At 46.5% G+C, this 21,675-nt stretch overlaps 1 protein-coding gene across 1 annotated transcript; it reads left to right on the top strand.

Moving 5' to 3' along the window:
* The first annotated feature begins 1,489 nt into the window (after positions 1-1,489).
* On the top strand, positions 1,490-15,730 carry LOC137096229 (zinc finger protein 665-like). The gene is made up of 2 exons (XM_067464934.1): positions 1,490-1,555; positions 9,057-15,730. Exon 2 carries the CDS (start codon positions 9,352-9,354, stop codon positions 10,495-10,497), a length of 1,146 nt encoding a protein of 381 aa, XP_067321035.1. The 5' UTR covers positions 1,490-1,555; positions 9,057-9,351; the 3' UTR covers positions 10,498-15,730.
* Positions 15,731-21,675: the final 5,945 nt, after the last annotated feature.

Genomic DNA, 21,675 nt, shown 5'->3' with positions numbered 1-21,675 from the left:
AAAGCAACAGAGGCTGAGTGCAGTCCTAGTTTTGAGCTGCCTGCTGGGGCACATTTTATCAGTTGGTCCCAAACTTGGCTCCTAGGAACTGCGGAACTCTCAGCTGCGGTTCATACCAACTTGAAGGTGGGGCTCTCCGCCTCTCTCGGGGACAGCTGGGCTCAGGGTGCATTGCAGCAGGTGGTCAGTGGTTTGCTCTTCTCCACACTCGCATGTCGTGGATTCTACTTTGTGGCCCCATTTCTGAAGGTTGGCTCTGCATCTCGTGGTGCCAGAGCACAGTCTGTTCAGTGCCTTTCAAGTCGCCCAGTCTTCTGCGTGCCCAGGGGGGAGTCTCTCATTTGGTATCAGCCATGGATTGAGGTACTGGGTTTGGGCCTGCCTCTTTTGGACTTTCACTTGCTGAGGTGTTACAGCGAGTGTCTCTGTAGATCGTAGAAAACTGTCTTGATTTAAGTCGTTGACGTGCTGGCTGATACCCAAACAATGGATGGGCTGGAGATGTCTCTGCCTTGGTCCTTTCAGTATTGGCTGCCACTTCCCGGCGGATGTCAGGTGGTGCAATACCGGCTAAGCAGTGTAATTTCTCCAGTGGTGTAGGGTGCAGACACCCCGTGATAATGTGGCATGCCTCATTAAGAGCCACATCCACTGTTTTAGCGTGGTGAGATGTGTTCCACAGTGGGCATGCGTACTCAGCAGCAGAGTAGCATAGCGCAAGGGCAGACGTCTTCACTGTCTGGTTGTGATCCCCAGGTTGTGCCAGTCAGCTTTCGTATGATGTTGTTTCTAGCGCCCACTTTTTGCTTGATGTGGGAAAGTAGGCAAGTGGGGTTTGTATATCTGTTGGAAGCCAGGCAGGAAGCAGCCAGGCTTTGGACCTGCAAGGCCATTCAGTGCGAATGAAGGTGGTGAATGGAAACATCCATGCTTGCCTCCAACAGTCAGGAGTTCTTTCTCTCTCCCACCCTGGGCATCACTCCACAGGGATGTATGTGAACTCTATTCGCCCAGTTTGCAAGAGGCCTCCCTCCCAACCTCAGAGGATGCCTTCAGCCAGAGATAGATGGAAGGGGAATGTCAGGAGAGAGTGCTTCTGGAACCTGGCCAGTCAGCCCAGTAAACCATTCACAGCAACAACCCAGGGATGCATGTTGTGTCTGTGAGAGAGAGAGAGAGAGAGAGGAGCCTCCCTCCCTTGCCAGCCCCCCTCCCCCCCTCTCCCTCTGCAGGGACCCCTCCCCAGGCTGGACCCAGGAAGGAGAGACCAGGCCCCTTTGGGAGGAACTGCAGCCTAGGTCTGCCTCCCCGCCGCCTTCCTGCAGCCCGGCTCCTTTAAGGCCAAGCCCCGCCCCTCTTTGGGCACACGCCTCCTCCTCTCGCCATGATAGCGCCGGGCGGAAGTAGGCCTCCGGGGTGACGTCACGGGCAGGCCATTGGAGACCGAGGGAACGGGGGGGGGGGGAGGCCTCCGCGGGCGGAAGTGGGAGCGGCGCTTCCGGTGGGGCCTAGCTGAGGGAGAGGCAGCCAGGCTTCTTCTCGGGATCAGTGGAAGGTGAGGGAGGAAAGGGCGAGGGAATGGGGGAGGGGAGGGGATGGGCAGGAGACTCTTCGGAGACTACGAGGCGGCCTTCCTTTAGGCGGGCCTCCTTCCGAGCGGCCTGGCAGGCTCCTCCTGGGATTCCCTCAGAGAAGAGGGGGAGGGGGGGAGGCCCAAGGAGGGAGGGGGGCCTGAGGCCTGTGCTGGGGACCCCCTGGGCGCAGGACCCCTCCCTCGGGACCCTCTCCCACCCCCACCTGGGCGCAAAGGGGGTCCTGAAGGAGCGGGGGATGGGGGGGGTCCTGGTCCCTCGCCAGTGGGGTCTCTTGCCGTGGGCTCTGGAAGAGGGAGCCAGTCGGGCATCCCTCGCCCACAAACACACCTCGAGGCAGGCAGGCAGACAGGGAGAGAGAGATGGGCAGGTGCAGGTGTGTGTGTGTGTCTCAAGGGAACTCAGGGCTGGCCACACACTCCTTGGGAAGGGGCTCCTTTCCTTCCTTCCTTCCTTCCTTCCTTCCTTCCTTCCTTCCTTCCTTCCTTCCTTCCTTCCTTCCTTCCTTCCAGAGTGGGCTTTGGGGAAGGCAGAAGGGCCCTGCGAGGGAGGGTTGGGCTGCTTGTGCCATTGACGTCTCCCTCCCTTTCTTCCCTTCACCCTTCCCTTTCTTTTTTCCCCTTCTTCCTTCCCTTCTTCCTCCTTTCCTTCTCTTCCTCCTCTCCCTCCCTCCCTCCCTCCCTCCTTCCTTCCACTCTTTCTTCCTTCTCTCCATCCTTCCTTACTTCATTCATCCCTTCCTTCCTTTCTCCCTTCCGCTCTTCCTTCCTTGCCCCCTTCCTTCATCCCTTTCTTCCTTCTCCCCCTCCCTCCCTATCTTCCTTCTCTCCATCCTTCCTTACTTCATTCCTCCCTCCATCCCTTCCTTCGGCTCTTCCTTCCTTGCCCCCTTCCTTCCTCCCTTTCTTCCTTCTCTCCCTCCTTCCTTACTTCATTCCACGCTTCCTCCCTTCCTTCCTCTCTTCCTTCCGCTCTTCCTTCCTTGCTCCCTACCTTCCTCCCTTTCTTTCCTTAACCCTTCCCTTTTTCCTTCTTCCTTGCCTTCTTCCTCCTTTTCTCCTCTTCCTCTCTTTCTTCCTCCTCTCCCTCCTTCCTTCCTTCATCCCTTTCTTCCGCTCTTCCTTCCTTGCCCCCTTCCTTCATCCCTTTCTTCCTTCTCTCACCCTTTCCTTACTTCATTCCACGCTTCATCCCTTCCTTCCTCCCTCCCTTCCTCTCTTTCTTTCCTTCTCCCCCTCCTTCCTTACTTCATTCTGCCCTTCATACCTTTCTTCCTCCTCTCCCTCCCTCCTTCCTTCCTTCCTTCCTTCCTTCATCCCTTCCTTCCGCTCCTCCTTCCTTGCCCCCTTTCTTATTTATTTATTTATTTATTTATTTACTGCACTTGTAGACCGCCGTTCTCAGCCCTAGGGCGACTCACGGCGGTGTACAACATATAAAAACAATTTACAATAAAGGCAATATCACAACAACAATAACAACATCACTCTCAATAATACAATTACACAAATACAAATACAATTCTTCATCCCTTTCTTCCTTCTCTCACTCCTTCCTTACTTCATTCCCTTCCTCTCTTCCTTCCTCACTTTCTTCCCTTCTCTCCCTCCCTCCCTTTCTCCCTTCTCTCCCTGCTTCCTTACTTCATTCCTTCCTTCATCCCTTCCTTCCTCTCTTCCTTCCGCTCTTCCTTCCTTCCTCCCATTCTTCCCTCCCTCCTCCCTCCCTCGCTTCATACAATCATATAGATGGATGGATGGATCAATGTCTGTGTGTCTGGGCACTTGAATGGGGCTGGTCACATGCTTTGTTCTGAAATGTGCTTCTTTCCTTCCAAAGTGTGCCTTAGGGATGCCAGCTCCTCTGGGAGTGAGGCTTGCGCTGTTCGTGTCATTGGCCCCTTCCTCCCTTTCTTCCCTTCTCCCCCTCTCTCCCTTTCTTCCTTCTCTACATCCTTCCTTACTTCATTCCTCCCTCCATCCATCCCTTCCTTCTTCTCTTCCTTCCGCTCTCCCTTCCTTGCTCCCTACCCTCATCCCTTTCTTCCCTTCTCTCCCTCTCTTTTTTCCTTCTCTCCTTGCTTCCTTGCATCATTCCTCCCTTCATCCCTTCCTTTTCTTCCTTCCACTCTCCCTTCCTTCCTTCCTTCCTCCCTTCCTTCCCTTCTCTCCCTCCTTCCTTACTTCATTCCTCCCTTTATCCCTACCTTCCTCTCTTCTCTCCCTCCTTCCTCTATCCCTGCCTGCCTTCCACATTTCTGATCCTCCTCCCTCCCAGTCTTCCTTCTGGCTTCAAACTACAAGAGAGGAGATTCCATCTGCACATGAGGAAGAACTTCCTGGCTGTGAGAGCCGTTCAGCAGTGGAACTCTCTGTGGTGGAGGCTCCTTCTTTGGAAGCTTTTAAACAGAGGCTGGATGGCCATCTGTCAGGGGTGATTTGAATGCAATATTCCTGCTTCTTGGCAGAATGGGGTTGGACTGGATGGCCCAGGAGGTCTCTTCCAACTCTTTGATTCTATGATTCCTCCCTCCCTTCAAAGAAACATATGTTATGCAGCTAGTGTTTGATTCCAGCATGCTAATGCCCAAAAACCCAGATGCAAAATATTCTCAGAGCAATAGCCAAGATAAACAGAAAATCTTTACTCTCTCAGGTTTGCAGAGATGAAACAAAACTGGCAACGCAGCACACAGAAACAGCAGTGCCACATATTTACACAGTCTTTCTAATATGCATAAATCAAAGCATCTTCTAAGCAGCAAATGGGAAATCAAAACAACCTGAAGGAAATCGCTATTTCACCCTCAGCATCTCCTGCTGTAACTCCACACTGGTGAAACACAACTCCAGCAGCAGCCCACCAGAACGCCAACACCCACCACAATGTATTCAAAAACCCAGCAGAAGTATAACACCCACCACAATGTATTCCAAAAACACAAACAGTTTTAGCTCCTTGGGCATGGCACAAGATTCCTGCTTGACCTACTTAGTCACTGAACAAGATAATTACAAACAATAAGGTTTGTCTTCACACACATACTTGTGTCCTGCAAGGATTTACCAGAACAACATGTTCATAGATAGATAGGTGTGTGTGTGTGTGTCAAGGAAAATCAGGGCACTTGCATGGCGCCGGTTGCACGCTATGTTTTGATATGTGTTGAAATGTGCTCGTTTCCGTCCAATGTGTGCTTTAGGGATGCCAGGCGCCCTGGGAGTGAGGCTGGCAGAGTTTGGAGGAGGTTTGCGCTGTCAAATTGCTTGAACAACATGCAGAATAATTTTTTGGATGCTTTTGTCATGAATGACTTTTCAATAACTTTGAAGCATAGGTTCTTTGTGTTGCAATTTCCAGTGTGAGAAGGTATATCAGATTACAGAAAACATTTGGGCAAAGAATGACATTGGACAGACAGACATACAGATTCTATGCAACTACATTGGATTCACAATTACATTGGTTAACAAACAAACAAAGGGGAATTGCATTTTCATTCAACACTCACACCCAAATGTACACGCATTCATCCACATGCATCCAAATATTACCATATCCTTTTCTCCCTCCTTGGAGAAGCACCTCTTAGGCCAGACCCTGATTTCCTGCAGCCTGCCAACGCATAGTTCCATGGCTTCCATAACGCCATAACTTCAAAATGCTGAAATGCCAAAGCTTCTTCCCTAAGAACAATGCCAAGGACCAGATCTCTGTTTTCCATACAACAGGACCTGACTCCCTGCACAAAATCTAAGACTCCAAAAGCGCCTTCCTTCTTCCTCTTCCCTTGAAAAAGAAGCCCCAAAGTGACCAGAATCATGCTTTCCCATAGCAGATCTGCCACTCTCTGAATACACCACCTCTGTCCTTCCCATGGAGCAGAGCATGGCGGGTGAACAGTGTCTCTGTCTGTCACACTTTGAGCATTATTAGGCTGAGTCTTTTATAGGCATATTCTGTTGATGTCGTCCCAAAGTTGTAAATTAATGATAGACATCTTCCGTCCTGGCTTCCATCTCAGTGTTGATCTTCTTGATTGGTGTTGACAAACACAAGGCTTGTGTTGACTTCCTTCTTAACATAAGGAAGGTTGCAAACATTTCCTTTATCACTGTCCCACTTCCGTGGCCAGTCTGACTTGGCCACGGTAGTCCACGTTTAGACTACTGCAACGCTGTCTACGTGGGGTTGCCTTTGAAGACGGCTCGGAAGCTTCAACTAGTCCAACGCTGGGCAGCCATGATTCTAACAGGAGCGGAGCGCAGGGAGCATACAACCCCCCTGCTGAGCCAACTCCACTGGCTACCGATTTGCTACCGGGCTCAATTCAAAGTGCTGGCGTTGGCCGTTAAAGCCCTAAACGGTTCCGGCCCAAGCAACCTATCCGACCGCATCTCTGCCTATGAACCCACCAGGACTTTGAGATCTTCCGGGGAGGCCCTGCTCTCGATCCCGCCTGCCTCACAGGCACGGCTGGCGGGAACGAGAGATAGGGCCTTCTCGGTAGCGGCCGCGCGGCTGTGGAACGCCCTTCCCACGGACATTAGACTAGCTCCATCATTAATGGTATTCCGCAAAAAAGTGAAAACCTGGTTGTTTGAACAGGCGTTCAAATAGTTAGTGCAGTGAATGTAATGAACATAGGAATGGAACAATGGATGACGGATCTGGATCATGTTTTTAGTGATGAGATGCTAGCGAATGGCTATTGGTGTTAATTGTATATTGTTGTTAATTATATACTTTTCTATAATATGTTATGGTGCCAATCTGTTTTTTATACTGTGTTATGATAGCATGGAATTTCTGCTGTTCTTGTTGTGAACCGCTGTGAGTCGCCTAAGGGCTGAGAACAGCGGTATACAAATAAAGTAAATAATAAAAAATAAAATAAATGAATAATTATCAGGGTTTCTCCTTAGCAAGCCCAGCAAGCAGGTAGTTAGTGATTGTAAGCCATAATATTATACTGATGGTTCCAAAATCATTAACTCCATTCATACATCCTTCCATTCATTCCCACACATCATATTAAATTCACATTTATCAAATTTGCACATTCAATTTCTTATCACACTTTGACATCCAAAGACAGTCAGCCTTTTTTGCGCTTCGCTCTGGGAACCATCCCTTTCCTTTAGTTCCTGAAATTTGTCCCCCATTTTGAGCCCCTTGAAGAGGGATTGAGCCAGGTTCAACCGATCCGTTTTTAAGAATTCTGTATTTAATTCACTTTAGTATCTAGACCTTGTGGATTTGACTTGCTAGGCTCTGAATGCCACACGCACTTGAGTCTTCTCTTCATCTGCTTCATGGCTGCCAAGGAGCAGGTTTGGCTCGGCTACTTGAGAGGGGACGTTCCAGAGCCATCGTGTCTGTTGCCCTAGGTAGTTAATGATTTTGGTGTCTTCAAAATTATTCACTCTCGTTCATTCATTCTTTCATTCAGTTTCATTCAAACCATATATCATATCAAATCTGCACATTATATTTCTTGTGACAAGCAGATGGTGAATCCTGGGTGGCATATGTTGTTCTGTGTCAGAAAGTAGAGCTGAGGTGTTCTCTCCAGTGCAGTTTTCTGAATCAGCACCCCAAATAACCAAACCAAATCTAATGTTGACCAAAAACTGATTCGTAACCCTTTGGGTACTAATGTTGGAGAGGGGTCCCTGGCCAAAGTGGCCCCTGGTCCCAAAAAAGGTTGGGAGCCACGGCACTAGACAGACGGCACAAGGGATTGCAAAGGGAAGCCTAGGCAAGCCATGGGAAAGTCAAACAGGGACCCCGCAGGGATGCCCGCTCTCGCCTCTTCTATTCATAAAACTTCTTACAATACTGTTAAGGGACATCAGAGGTGAGGAAATGGTTTCTGGAAAAAGGATTGAACAGGAAAATATAATTTTAATATGAGAAAAGAGTAAATATAGAGAGGTCTAGAAGGTTAAGCGTATGATTATAGCTTTCTTTGAGACTAGATTGGGAGAGACCAGAGGTCACCTATCTTCCCCCCTTTTTTCTCTCCCCCCCCCCCCTTTTAAGTAAAGGATGTATAAAAAATGAGGGTGCAGATAAAAGCAGTATTACATGGACATGAAGTCTGTATAAATATGAGAACCCATGGAAACCAGGAGGGCCTTCTCTTCTGCGGTCTCCCCATGATGGGATGCCCTCCTCTTCAGAGCCCACCTGGTGCAGAGGTTGGTGCAACTCCAGTCTCCAGGTCTACATTCTCATCCCTTTCCTTTCAAATGAAGTACAACTCATAAACCATTAATAAGAAATGTTTAAAACAGTAATACCTAAACAATTGTGTTACCCGAACACAAGCTCATGTTTTAAAGAAACACATTTTTCAAAACAGACTCACCACACTGCGGAGCTGGAGGTAATCCGTGAAGCCTGGGGTGGCTGCAACACATCCACCGCTCCCCATTCATTTAGCCTGAAGAAGAGAAGGCTGAGAGTGAGACATGATAGCCATGTATAAATATGTGAGAGGAAACCACAGGGAGGAGGGAGCAGATCAAAGGTCTGGAGAACAAGCCCTATGAGGAGCGGCTTAAGGAGCTGGGCATTTTTAGCCTGAAGAAGAGAAGACTGAGAGGAGATATGATAGCCATGTATAAATATGTGAGAGGAAGCCACAGGGAGGAGGAGGGAGCAAGCTTGTTTTCTGCTTCCCTGGAGACTAGGACGCGGAACAATGGCTTCAAACTACAAGAGAGGAGATTCCATCTGAACATGAGGAAGAACTTCCTGACTGTGAGAGCCGTTCAGCAGTGGAACTCTCTGCCCCAGAGTGTGGTGGAGGCTCCTTCTTTGGAGGCTTTTAAACAGGGGCTGGATGGCCATCTGTCAGGGGTGATTTGAGTGCAATGTTCCTGCTTCTTAGCAGAATGGGGTTGGACTGGATGGCCCATGAGGTCTCTTCCAACTCTTTGATTCTATGATTCTATGAAAGGAAGGGCAGGAAGGATGTCAATGCCTTCTGGAAGCAGAAAGAGGAGGGCAGAGAGGCAAGCAAAGAAAGGGGAGGGTGGACTCAAAAGGAGAAGGCCCAAAAGCCACGCGGAGGAAGAATCCCTCCCAGCCTCAGAAAAGTTATGAGTCTGGCCTTCCAAGGAGGAGAAGAGCGTGCTTCCCCTTTGAAGTCCTGTGTCTCTTTCCTGCAGGACTCTAGAGTTTGTGGTTGAGAGAGGCCCAGGACCCCCCTGGCTGAGGATTCAAAAGGCCCCTCCCTGAACACCTGGCAGTGTAAGAAATCGCACACAGAGAATCTTTGTGCCTGTCCCCTTTGTACCTGAGGAAGGATTGTTCGTAGTTTGCCAAGTGTCACCAGGCAATGGGCAGCTTCCCTCTTCCTCTGGGTTTGCTACAGCACTAGACTTCCTCTTCGTGTTCCATGAGATCTTTCTCTGTTCAACTGCTGAAGAGATTTTCCTCTCATTTCTCTGGCAGGTAACTTCGGAACAAGTTCTGCGAAGAACGCCTTGTGAGAGCTTTGACTGAGGAGTGCTATAAGTCCAAAGTGACCTAAAGATACACAACAATGACAACAAGAAAAAAATAATTAGTATAAAAATATATTTCAAGCTACATACCTGTTCTGTTAAGGAGAGGAAATGAGAACGTTCTGAAAAAAGAGAGGCTTGGGAAAGCAAGCAGAAGGCTAAAGCAATACAAAACCTGTGCTGTTCAGGAGGTTTAAATCTGTGAACCCCTGGCATCATATTTGAATTATAAATGTAAAAGAATGGCAAGTCCCCTACCTCCCTATCTTAGAGCAGACACAGGGGAGAAGTTACATCAGTGTATGGAGTGTGGAAAACAATTTCAAAGCAAAAGTCATCTTACTGTACATGAACGGATCCACACAGGGGAGAAGCCCTATAAATGCATGGAATGTGGAGAAAGCTTCAGTCAGAGTGGAAATCTACGTTCCCATCAAAGGATCCACACAGGGGCGAAGCCATATAAATGTATGGAATGTGGAAAGAGCTTCAGTCAGAGTGGCCATCTACGGTCCCATCAAAGTATTCACACAGGGGAGAAGCCACATAAATGCGTGGAATGTGGAGAAAGCTTCAGTCGCAGTGACAGTCTATGGTCCCATCAAAGGATCCACACAGGGGAGAAGCCATATCAATGCATGAAATGTGGAAAATGCTTCAGTCGGAGTGACCATCTACGGTCCCATCAAAGGACGCACACAGGGGAGAAGCCACATAAATGCATGGAATGTGGAAAGAGCTTCAGTGAGAGTGGCACTCTACGTTCCCATCAAAGGACGCACACAGGAGAGAAGCCACATAAATGCGTGGAATGTGGAGAAAGTTTCAGTCTGAGTGGCACTCTACGGTCCCATGAAAGGACGCACACAGGGGAGAAGCCACATAAATGCAGCGAATGTGGAAAGAGCTTCAGTGAGAGTGGCCATCTACGGTCCCATCAAAGGATCCACACAGGGGAGAAGCCATATAAATGTATGGAATGTGGAGAAAGCTTCAGTCGGAGTGGCCATCTACGTTCCCATCAAAGGATCCACACAGGGGAGAAGCCATATAAATGTATGGAATGTGGAAAGAGCTTCAGTCAGAGTGGCCATCTACGGTCCCATCAAAGGATTCACACAGGGGAGAAGCCATATAAATGTATGGAATGTGGAAAGAGCTTCAGTGAGAGTGGCAATCTACGGTCCCATCAAAGGATCCACACAGGGGCGAAGCCGTATAAATGTATGGAATGTGGAAAGAGCTTCAGTGAGAGTGGCCATCTACGGTCCCATCAAAGGATCCACCCAGGGGAGAAGCCATATAAATGTATGGAATGTGGAAAGACCTTCAGGCACAATGGCAATCTACATTCCCACCAAATGACTCACTCAGTACAGAAGCCATAGAAGTGCATAGAATGTGGAGAAAGTTTCAGTCAGAGCAACTGTCTCGATTCCTTCCAAATCTATCTACATTGCTTTCAAAGGAGCCACATAGTAGAGAAGCCACATAAATGCACGGAATGTGGGAAGAGCTTTAGAGGATGTTCAGCATACAGTAAACATCACGGAACTCATGCGCCGCTAGAGGAGACCTGCCTTTCAGTTTCTGAGCTCACTTTCAAAAAATATTGGAATGAAAGAGGAAGGCCGGCACCTGGCTCTCTCTCTTTCTCTCTCTCTTTCTCTACCATGGACTAGTTTGTGTGGCCTTGGTCGACGGCTACTGGGAGCAGGTCTCACTCAGAAGGGGATTTTTCTCCGTATTGCAGCAAGCTCCGAAGGGGTTCCCCTCGCCTCCTCCATAAGAAACCCGTCACAGGCTTCTAGGGTGATCTGTGGAGGTTTGCTGAAAGGAGCAGCAGCTGAGATCTCTGGAGAAAAGGGTTCTGAAAAAGAAGAGCTCTTTGGTAGCCGAGAAGGTCATCTCTTCATACCCTCGTCTCCCGTCTTGGCTCTCTTGCCCCTCGGTTAGAATTTTGGCCTCTAGCCATGTACCTGTCACCCTTTTCTGGACTTTGTTGTATCCTGAATAGTTCTGGACTGACTTCTGGTTTCATTTATGAACCAGGACGTTGTTTGTATCCCTGACTTTCTGGCTTGACTTTGGGACTCTGAATTCGGTTTGTACTCTTGTTATTTTATCAGCTCTGTTGAATGAACTCCTGGCATGTGACTCCTGGACAGTTAACCTTTCTTCTTGCTCCTGACCTGGATCTGCAGTGCTCTACAATTGGACTCCTGACCTTAATCAACTTGTCTTCATTGTTACTCCGACTGTATTGCTGCAATTGTACTATTTTAGCAGGACTGGTGCAATGGGTTAAACCCTTGTGCTGGCCGAACTGCTGACTTTGTTGCGGAATATACGTTACCCGAGATTCATTAGAGTGCTTTTGGAGAAGGAAGAAGATGGAGAGACAGCATGTCTGATTTCCAGGCGTTTATTCCTATCTCTGCAGAGTATAGGGTTTACAGCAAAGAAGGGGCTGACACCTTGGAGGTCTGAATCGCTTCAGTATTTATAGCATAATATCAACCTTTCCACACATGCGCAGAAAGAGTCTGACATTTACACAATACAATCAGTAATAGGCGTTTCCATATATAGTTGCCAAAAACATCTTTATCAGGTCTTGGCAGCCACGTTGTGAACCCAAACATCTGCTTGATTATGTAACTTATCCCAACCTTCACCCGTTACCCTAAGATGACACTTATAAGTGTAATGCCTTAAATCTCTAATTGACTTATAACTTTTATATGCTTATAACATAAGATTTGATCAAGGCAATCTCCTTTAGTTAATTCAGCCTTATAACTTCATTATAACGTATTTCTTAATATGAAGATCATGAAGGAAATTACCTAGGATAAAGCTTTTCTGAAATTGCCTGCTATTTACGTTAAGTGGTCAGAGGATGGCGCTCTCTCACCATTTGACCTTAGATGTTCCAAGTCTTGGCTCGATACTGTTGATCTCTTTGTCCTGCCAAACTTCTCTTCTTGACTTCATATCTAAGTAAACATCGGCTACAGGAAACACTTCTGACTGACCAAGGTCCAGTGACGATCAATAACATCTGTAGGTTTCTCAGGCATGAGGAAGTTCCCTCTTTAGAAATGGTCTTTTCCTTTCAAAGGATCTGGTGAGAACTTAAATCTTCTATTTTATTCTAAATTATTGTGATTTCCCTTTATTATTATTTTATTTTCTGCTAATGGCTGCCACAACTTGAAGTTTGGTGGTTTGAATCCACGAGACAGAGAGAGCTCCCATCTGTCAGCCCTAGCTTCCCCGTGCGGTGACACAAGAGAAGCCTCCCAGCAGGATGGGAACACATTTGGGCATTCCCTGGGCAATGTCTTTGTAGACGTCCAGTTCTCTCACACCAGAAGCGACTTGCAGTATGTTCTCTATTTGTTTCTGACGCTGTAAAAAAAGCCGGACTGAAGACTTGCAAGTAAATATGGTCTGGGCTTATCTTGTGTTTATTTACAAAACCTCAGGAGGGCTCTGGAACGCGAGACCATGAGTCTTGCTTTGTGTGTACTTATCGCTGCTTAGAGTGAACCCCTTTTCTGTATTTGAGACTATTTAATGATTTTAAATCCAAAACTAGTTTTCCCCCACACACGGATAATATAACCATCAGGGCATTTGAAAAGGTGGTTGAAAGAGACATAGACAGATTGTCCCGGAACAAAATTTACACCCATTCCAACATGACATCCATCGAAATGAATACCATAAAAAGATTGGCCAACATGAAAGGATACATCTGGAAGAAGGCAGATAAAGGAGGAGCAATAGTTCCATTAAGCGAAACGGATTACGTAAAAGAGGTAGAGAGACACCCAGGAGACACTTCTTCCTCTAAACCTATCCCTAAGGATCCTACAGACAAAATACGTTTTTTAATCTGAACAGTATGTACAGAAGGACTCACTTTAGGATGCATCTCAGATCAGCAATTTGGATTTCTGCCAAACAAGAATCCCAGAATTCCAGTGTTCTATGTTCCACCTAAAATACAACAAGGAAACATGCCTCCCCCAGGGAGACCAATTGTATCCGACTCTTCCTCTATCCTGGAACCCCTAGAGCAGTTTTTGGATTATTATTTACAACCATTTGTACTCCTCATGCAGTCTTATATGAAAGATACTAAACATTTCATAAAGATCATAGAGGACCTTACCATACCACCACAATCCATCTTAATGACACTGGACATAACATCATTATATACCAACATACCATTAGATCGAACTAGAACAATAATTTTGGAATTACTAAACATACGTGAGCCCCAAACACCAGCTTCTCATATTTTAATGGATTTGTTAGACATTGTCCTGCAATATAATTTTTTCAGATCTAAAACCCAATACTATCTACAGATTTTTGGTGTCGCAATGGGAAGTCCTTTGGCCGCTTCAGTGGGAAATCTTTTGATTTCAAATTTGGAAGAAACCCACATCCTACATGACACCAAAAACAGGGTTTGTTTTTTTTTGCCAGATATTCTATATGATGGCAGGTGTACTGATGATATGTTTTTAATTTGAAAATCAAAAGAATCTGCAATTTCCTTTAAGTACTTGGCTTAACACAATACATGATAACATCAAATTCACTATAACCATAGCCATACAAATATAAACTTTCTAGATGTCATGGTATATAAGAAAGGCAATAAGGAAACCCATGGATAAAATTCCATCATGCATTGCAACACCTGCCACCATAATGCTGCAAGTTGCTTCTGGACACTTCTGGAATGAGAGAATTAGCCGTCTGCAAAGATGTTGCCCAGGGGACGCCCAGATGTCTTGCAATTTTGTGGGGAGCCTTCTCTCATGTTCCCCCAAGTGGCCAGCTACTGATCAAAGGACATTTAATAGAATGTCAAGTTTGCAAACTTTGTGCTTTCTTTGTTTTTTCTTTGCTTGATTGTTTTTTTAATGCAATACAACTGTTTTGTTCACTCCTGCACGATAAATAAATGCCACCATCATAGTTTACACACCAGCTTACCCTATGCCACACTTATGAGATTAAAACGAAAACACCACTGCCCCCGAGGAGGTCACACCAGAGGTCATTACTTTTGAGAAACAATTCAAAGAAAAAAGGCACCCCACAAGTATCATCAATACTGCTATTAGAAAAGTTAAGTTCACAGATAGAAATGATTTACTGAGCGATATGGTGAGGATACCTAATGACCGTATTATATGGCCACTTAGGTTAACCACATATTCTCCACACATCAGGAACGCTGTTGTCTGAGATTGGCTATTGATTGTGTGATATATTGGTTTTTTTAAGTGTTTTAATTGTTTACCATTTAATTGCTGGTTTTATATGTTATTGTAATTGTGTAGGCACCAAGATGTGCCTTTTGTAAGCCGCCCTGAGTCCCCCCTCGGGGGTTGAGAAGGGCGGGGTATAAGTACATGAAATAATAAATAAATAAATAAATAAAATAATTAGAAAGCACTGACACTTGGTCAGTGACACTCCAGGATGCAAGAATGTACCAATGATAGCCAACAAACGAACCCAGAATCTTAGGGCTATGATGATCAGATCTGACTTCACAACCCCTTTATTTACTATCAGCAAATCTAATCTTAGGGGCCACACAAGTTGTGGGCATTGGGCATATTGCATTCAATCTTTTAAAGTAAAACAGTTCTCACACCCCACAATGCAACTCAACATACAACTTTGTAGTTTCACCAACTGCAATACAGAGAAAGTGGTGTATGTCATACAATGTCCATGTTCACTGCTATATGTAGGCATGACCTCCAGACCTTTAAAAATTAGAATTCTTGAACATAATTCTGCATTAAAAATAAAGCCATTGGCTCTACTCTTTATTCCCATTTCAGTGAAAAATCCCACACACACACACACTAGCTTCAGATTTTGCGCTTTTAAAAAAAGGTAACCACACAACCCCATCAAGACTTTAAAAGAATTTCCTTCAGAGAGAGGCCTTTTGGATATGCAGGTTATATACCATTTCCATTCTGTAATTGACCTGTATCTCTCTAAGGGGAGACTTCTCCGCGGGTTTTTGCTCGCACTTGAAAATGTTTGTTATGGATGTTTTTCTTGATTGAATAACTGATGCTTCTATAGATTTTGCCCATGGTACTGATACAATAATACTCTTACTGTGTATGATATCAGTGTTATAATTGGTTTAGTTATTGAACAGCTACATTGATACATAGATGTCTGTTGCTTTATATTTTATACTCTTTCATCACCACCTTTGGCAAAAGGTCCATTAGGATGCACAGCGCATCTCCCTCACTGCAGAGAATGGAAGGCAAAGAATGATGACAACGGCTTATGAAGATTCATGAATTAGTCGAGATGGACAAATTAACTAAATGGATGAAGTATAGAACAGCATTTAAAGGAACAGATAAAAATCATATAGTGAGCGAGAGGTTTATAGACTAGTGTTGTCTGTTAGTTTTGCTCTTATTGTGCAAGGTGTGTGTCCTTCACTTTACATTTGTTAAGTAGTACTTTTTTTAAGTACCAAAATTATAATTTGTGTAAAAAAAAAAAACCAAAACTGTAATTTGTGTAAACATGCTTTGTTTTGTTTTTTTGTCTTTGGATAAAAATCTGTTTTTTAAAAAATAAAGTATGCTACATCACCTCACTACCTCTGACGATGCTTGCCATAGATGCAGGCGAAACGTCAGGAGAAAATATGCCTCTAGAACATGGCCATATAGCCCGGAAAAACCTATAACAACCCTATGCTACATCTGTTTAGGAAGCTGCATACATACAGGAAAGAGTAAGCAACAGGATCACAGATAAACATTACTAGAGAAGGCTTGAAGAGCCTCCCATCTTGTGACCCCCCTTTTGGCTTTGATGATGGGAAGAGGGGTCTCACCTCTATCAGTCATCTCCCCCTCCCCTCTTTCATTCTTATTTTGATCTTAACAGGGAATTGACATGATCCATCCTCCCGCCCCTCTCTGCCATTCTCCCTTCGGCCTGCCTTTCCTTCCAGGCCACAGATCTCTCCTCTCTCTGGGCTCTCAAGGCGAACACGAGCCAAGCGTGTGATGCAGCAGCTGAAAAAGCCAATGGGATTCTGGGCTGCATCCAACGGAGTCTAGTGTTCGGATGGAGGGAAGCCATGGTGCCTCTCTGTCCTGCCTTGGTTAGAGCTCACCTGGAATGACCCTGGGTCCAATTCTGGAAGAAGCAAAGGCCACCCACCAGCACGTGTGTCCTCTCTGCCAAAGACCATGTGGATCCAGAACACTTCTCTACAATCCAGCAGCAGCAATAAGGGTTGTGGGCATTGGCTCTCTTGGGTCCCATTCCCAACAGGGTCAAAATATCCTCGACCAAGAGCTCCCAGCATCCCCAGCCCTGGTGCCAGGCCTTTCTGCAGGGACGGTGGGAGTTTTAGTCCAAGGGGGGCATTCCCTCCACTCTCTGCAGCAGGGATTCCCAGGCCCCAGCCCTCCCCCTTGCTCACTTCAACTCCCAGAAGCCTCAGCTGCCTTGAGCCAAGGTCGGGAATTCTGGGTGATGGAGTCCCAGGAGGGGGGAGGGAAGGGGGAAGAGGACTAAAGGAAGGAAGGAACGAAGGAAGGAAAAAAGAGGAAGGATGGGAAAAGGAAAGGAAAAAAGGGAGGAAGGAAGAGAAAAGGAAAGAAGGAAAAAGGAAGGAAGGAAAAAAGGGAGGATGGAGGGGAAAAGGAAGAAAGGAAGGAAAAAGGGAGGGAGGGAGGGAAAAGGAAAGAAGGAAAAAAGGGAGGAAGGAAGGAAGGAAAAAAGGGAGGAAGGGAAAACAAAGAAGGAAAAAGGGAGGGAGGGAGGGAAAAGGAAAGAAGGAAAAAGGGAGGAAGGAAAGGAAAAGGAAAGAAGGAAAAAAAGGAGGAAGGAAGGAAAATAGGGAGGAAGGGAAAACAAAGAAGGAAAAACGGAGGAAGGAAAAAAGGGAGGGAGGAAGGGAAAAGGAAAGAAGGGAAAAAGGGAGGAAGGAAGAAGCAAAAAAGGGAGGGAAGGAGGAAGGGAGAAGGAAAAAAGGGAGGAAGGAAGGGAAAAGGAAAGAAGGAAAAAGGGAGGAAGGAAGAAGGAAAAAGGAAGGGAAAAGGCAGGAAAATGGAGGAAGGAAGGGAAAAGGAAAGAAGGAAAAAGGAGGAAGGAAGGAAAAAGGGAGGAAGGAAGGGAAAAGGAAGAAAGGAAGGGAAAAAGGGAGGAAGGGGAAAACAAAGAAGAAAAAAGGGAGGAAGGAAGGGAAAAGGAAAGAAGGGAAAAAGGAAGGAAGGCCTGGCCTAACTCTTCCATCACAGGGATTCCCAGGCTGTGTCTCTCTCTCTGTCTCCTTCCTGCAGTCCTGCTCCTGACATCTCCAGCTCATCCCCTGTTTGGGTATCAGCCAGCATGTCAACGACAAGTCAAGAAATAGTTTTCTAAGATCTACAGACACTCACTGGAACACCTCAGCAAGCGAGGCAGTGGTTTGCGGTATCATAAGCCGCTGACAGGTCTATGAAGACGGCTCCTGTGATCTCCTGCCTTTCAAAGCCATCTTCCATGTGCTGAGTCAGGTTCAGCACTTGCGATGTGCAGCTTTTGCCTTTCCCAAAGCCAGCTTGCTGTGGGATCAGACAGGGGTCTATTTTTCCGTAATTCTACACGAAATAAGTCTCCCCAGAACTTTGTAGAGGTGGCACAACAGGGAGATTGGTCTGTAGCTTTTTGGATCATTGCGGTCTTTGCCTGGCTTCAAGATGCCAATGACTCTTGCTTTCCTCCAGATTTTGGGGATCTGACAGGATGCCGTGCAGTTGTTCACCAGCTCCAGCAGCCAGCGCCTTGCTTTTGGACCAAAGTTCTTCATTTGTTCCATCCGTAGATCATCCAGGCCAGCTGCTTTGCCATTCTTACATTTCTTGAGAGCCATGTCCAATTCAGTAGGTGTAAAGGGTTCATGAAGGTTGTTGTTCTCAATCTCTGGTTGTCTGGCTATTGGTTTCTTTCCTACTTTGGTGGCAAGGTTGGGTTTCCCGTTCTTCAAGAGTTGGTGTGCTATCTGATCTGCCTTTATGTTGGCATGGGTATTCGTTTGTGAGGGGTCGTTGCTCAACCGTCTTAGCAACCTCCACGCCTTCTGGCTGCTCCTGCCCATGTCGACCTCTGTGATCAGCTTTGTGGCCCCATTTCTTGAGGTTGGCTCTGCATCTCGTGGTGCCAGAGCGCAGTCTGTTCAGCGCCTTCCAAGTCACCCAGTCCTCTGTGTGCCCGGGGGGGGTCTCTCATTTGGTATCAGCCATTGATTGAGGTTCTGGGTTTGAGCCTGCCACTTTTGGACTCTCGCTTGCTGTGGTGTTCCAGCGAGTATCTCTGTAGATCTTAGAAAACTATTTCTAGATTTAAGTCGTTGGCGTGCTAGCTGATACCCAAACAAGGGATGAGCTGGAGATGTCCCTGCCTTGGTCCTTTCACTATTGGCTGCTACTTCCTGGAGGATGTCAGGTGGAGCAATACCGGCTAAGCAGTGTAATTTCTCCATTGGTGTAGGGCGCAGACACCCCGTGATAATGCGGCATATCTCATTAAGAGCCACATCCACTGTTTTAGTGTGGTGAGATGTGTTCCACACTGGGCATGCATACTTAGCAGCAGAGTAGAATCATAGAATCATAGAATCAAAGAGTTGGAAGAGACCTCATGGGCCATCCAGTCCAACCCCCTGCCAAGAAGCAGGAATATTGCATTCAAATCACCCCTGACAGATGGCCATCCAGCCTCTGCTTAAAAGCTTCCAAGGAAGGAGCCTCCACCACACTCCGGGGCAGAGAGTTCCACTGCTGAACGGCTCTCACAGTCAGGAAGTTCTTCCTAATGTTCAGATGGAATCTCCTTTCTTGTAGTTTGAAGCCATTGTTCCGTGTCCTAGTCTCCAAGGAAGCAGAAAACAAGCTTGCTCCCTCCTCCCTGTGGCTTCCTCTCACATATTTATACATGGCCCTCATCATATCTCCTCTCAGCCTTCTCTTCTTCAGGCTAAACATGCCCAGTTCCCTAAGCCGCTCCTCATAGGGCTTGTTCTCCAGACCCTTGATCATTTTAGTCGCCCTCCTCTGGACACTTTCCAGCTTGTCAATATCTCTCTTGAATTGTGGTGCCCAGAATTGGACACAATATTCCAGATGTGGTCTAACCAAAGCAGAATAGAGGGGTAGCATTACTTCCTTAGATCTAGACACTATGCTCCTATTGATGCAGGCCAAAATCCCATTGGCTTTTTTTGCCGCCACATCACATTGTTGGCTCATGTTTAACTTGTTGTCCACGAGGACTCCAAGATCTTTTTCACACGTACTGCTCTCGAGCCAGGCGTCCCCCATTCTGTATCTTTGCATCTCATTTTTTCTGCCAAAGTGGAGTATCTTGCATTTGTCACTGTTGAACTTCATTTTGTTAGTTTTGGCCCATCTCTCTAATCTGTCAAGATCGTTTTGAATTCTGCTCCTGTCCTCTGGACTATTGGCTATCCCTCCCAATTTGGTGTCGTCTGCAAACTTGATGATCATGCCTTCTAGCCCTTCATCTAAGTCATTAATAAAGATGTTGAACAGGACCGGGCCCAGGACGGAACCCTGCGGCACTCCGCTCGTCACTTCTTTCCAAGATGAAGAGGAAGCATTAGTGAGCACTCTCTGTGTTCGTCCACTTAACCAATTACAGATCCACCTCACCGTAGTTTTGCCTAGCCCACATTGGACTAGTTTCCTTGCCAGAAGGTCATGGGGGACCTTGTCAAAGGCCTTACTGAAATCCAGGTACGCTACATCCACGGCATTCCCCGCATCTACCCAGCTTGTAGCTCTATCGAAGAAAGAGATCAGATTAGTCTGACATGACTTGTTTTTGATAAATCCATGTTGACTATTAGCGATGACTGCATTTGTTTCTAAGTGTTTGCAGACCGCTTCCTTAACAATCTTTTCCAGAATCTTGCCCGGTATCGATGTGAGGCTGACCGGACGGTAGTTGTTTGGGTCATCCTTTTTTCCCTTCTTGAAGATTGGGACCACATTGGCCCTCCTCCAATCTGCTGGAACTTCTCCCGTTCTCCAAGAACTCTCAAAGATGGTTGCCAATGGTTCCGAAATGACTTCCGCTAGTTCCTTCAGTACTCTTGGGTGTAGTTGATCTGGCCCTGGGGACTTGAACTCATTAAGAGCGGCCAGGTATTCCTGGACGACTTCTTTCCCAATTTGGGGTTGGATGTCCTCCAATCCCTCATCCACTCCATCTTGCTGAGGTTGAAGACTCTCTTTTTGTGAGAAGACCGAGGCAAAGAAGGCATTAAGTAGTTCTGCCTTTTCCCTATCCCCTGTCAGCATTGCCCCATCTTCTCCTCGAAGAGGTCCTATCGCCTCCTTGTTTTTCCTTTTTCTACTGACATAAGAATAGAAGCCCTTTTTATTGTTTTTAATGTCCCTGGCAAGTCTGAGCTCGTTTTTTGCTTTAGCTTTGCGGACCTTTTCCCTACAGGTGTTGGCTATTTGTTTGAATTCTTCTTTGGTGATTTCTCCCTTTTTCCACTTCTTGTGCATGTCTCTTTTGTGTCTTAGCACAGTTAGAAGTTCTTTGGACATCCATTCTGGCCTCTTTGCACTTGTCCTATTTTTTCTCTTTGTTGGCACGGTTTGCAATTGCGCCTTGAGTATTTCACTCTTGAGAAGTTCCCATCCATCCGTAGCTCCCTTGTCTTTTAGTATCTGTGTCCACGGAATGCTGCTCAGCGTTTCCTTCATTTTTTGGAAATCAGCTCTCCTAAAGTCCAAAATGCGGGTTTGACTTGTCTTAGTTTCAGCCTTCCTTTGTACCTCAAATTGCAGGAGCACATGGTCACTTGCCCCTAAGGATCCTACCACTTCGACCGCATCGATCAGGTCCTCCACATTTGTTAGGATGAGATCAAGAGTAGCCAATCCCCTTGTTGCCTCTTCTACCTTCTGGACCATGAAATTGTCTGCAAGGCAAGCGAGGAATTTGTTGGACCTTGTACTCTTGGCCGAGTTTGTTTTCCAGCAAATATCGGGATAGTTGAAATCGCCCATGACTACTACATCTCTTTTCTGTGCCTGTTTGGTCAACTGTTGGCAGAAGACTTCATCAAGATCTTCCTCCTGGCTTGGGGGTCTGTAGTAGACGCCTACAACGACATCTTTTTGAGTCCCAGTTCCCTTGATTCTTATCCAGATGATTTCAAGCTGGTTTCCCAGATTGCTGTCTTGAATTTCTTCTGCAGCATAAGAGTTTTTGAGTAGCACAGCGCAAGGGCAGATGTCTTCACTGTATCTGGTTGTGATCCCCAGGTTGTGCCAGTCAGCTTTCGTATGATATTGTTTCTAGCGCCCACTTTTTGCTTGATGTTCAAGCAGTGCTTCTTGTAGGTCAGAGCACGGTCCAGAGTGACTCCCAGGGATTTGGGTGTGCTGCAATGCTCCAGTGGGATTCCTTCCCAGGTCATAATCCTCAGAGCTCGGGATGCTGCAATGCAACCA

Source organism: Anolis sagrei, chromosome 2, assembly GCF_037176765.1.
Source record: "Anolis sagrei isolate rAnoSag1 chromosome 2, rAnoSag1.mat, whole genome shotgun sequence".
Taxonomy (NCBI): domain Eukaryota; kingdom Metazoa; phylum Chordata; class Lepidosauria; order Squamata; family Dactyloidae; genus Anolis; species Anolis sagrei.
The sequence above is the reverse complement of the archived record's forward strand: the minus strand, read 5'-3'. Positions and strand labels throughout refer to the sequence as shown.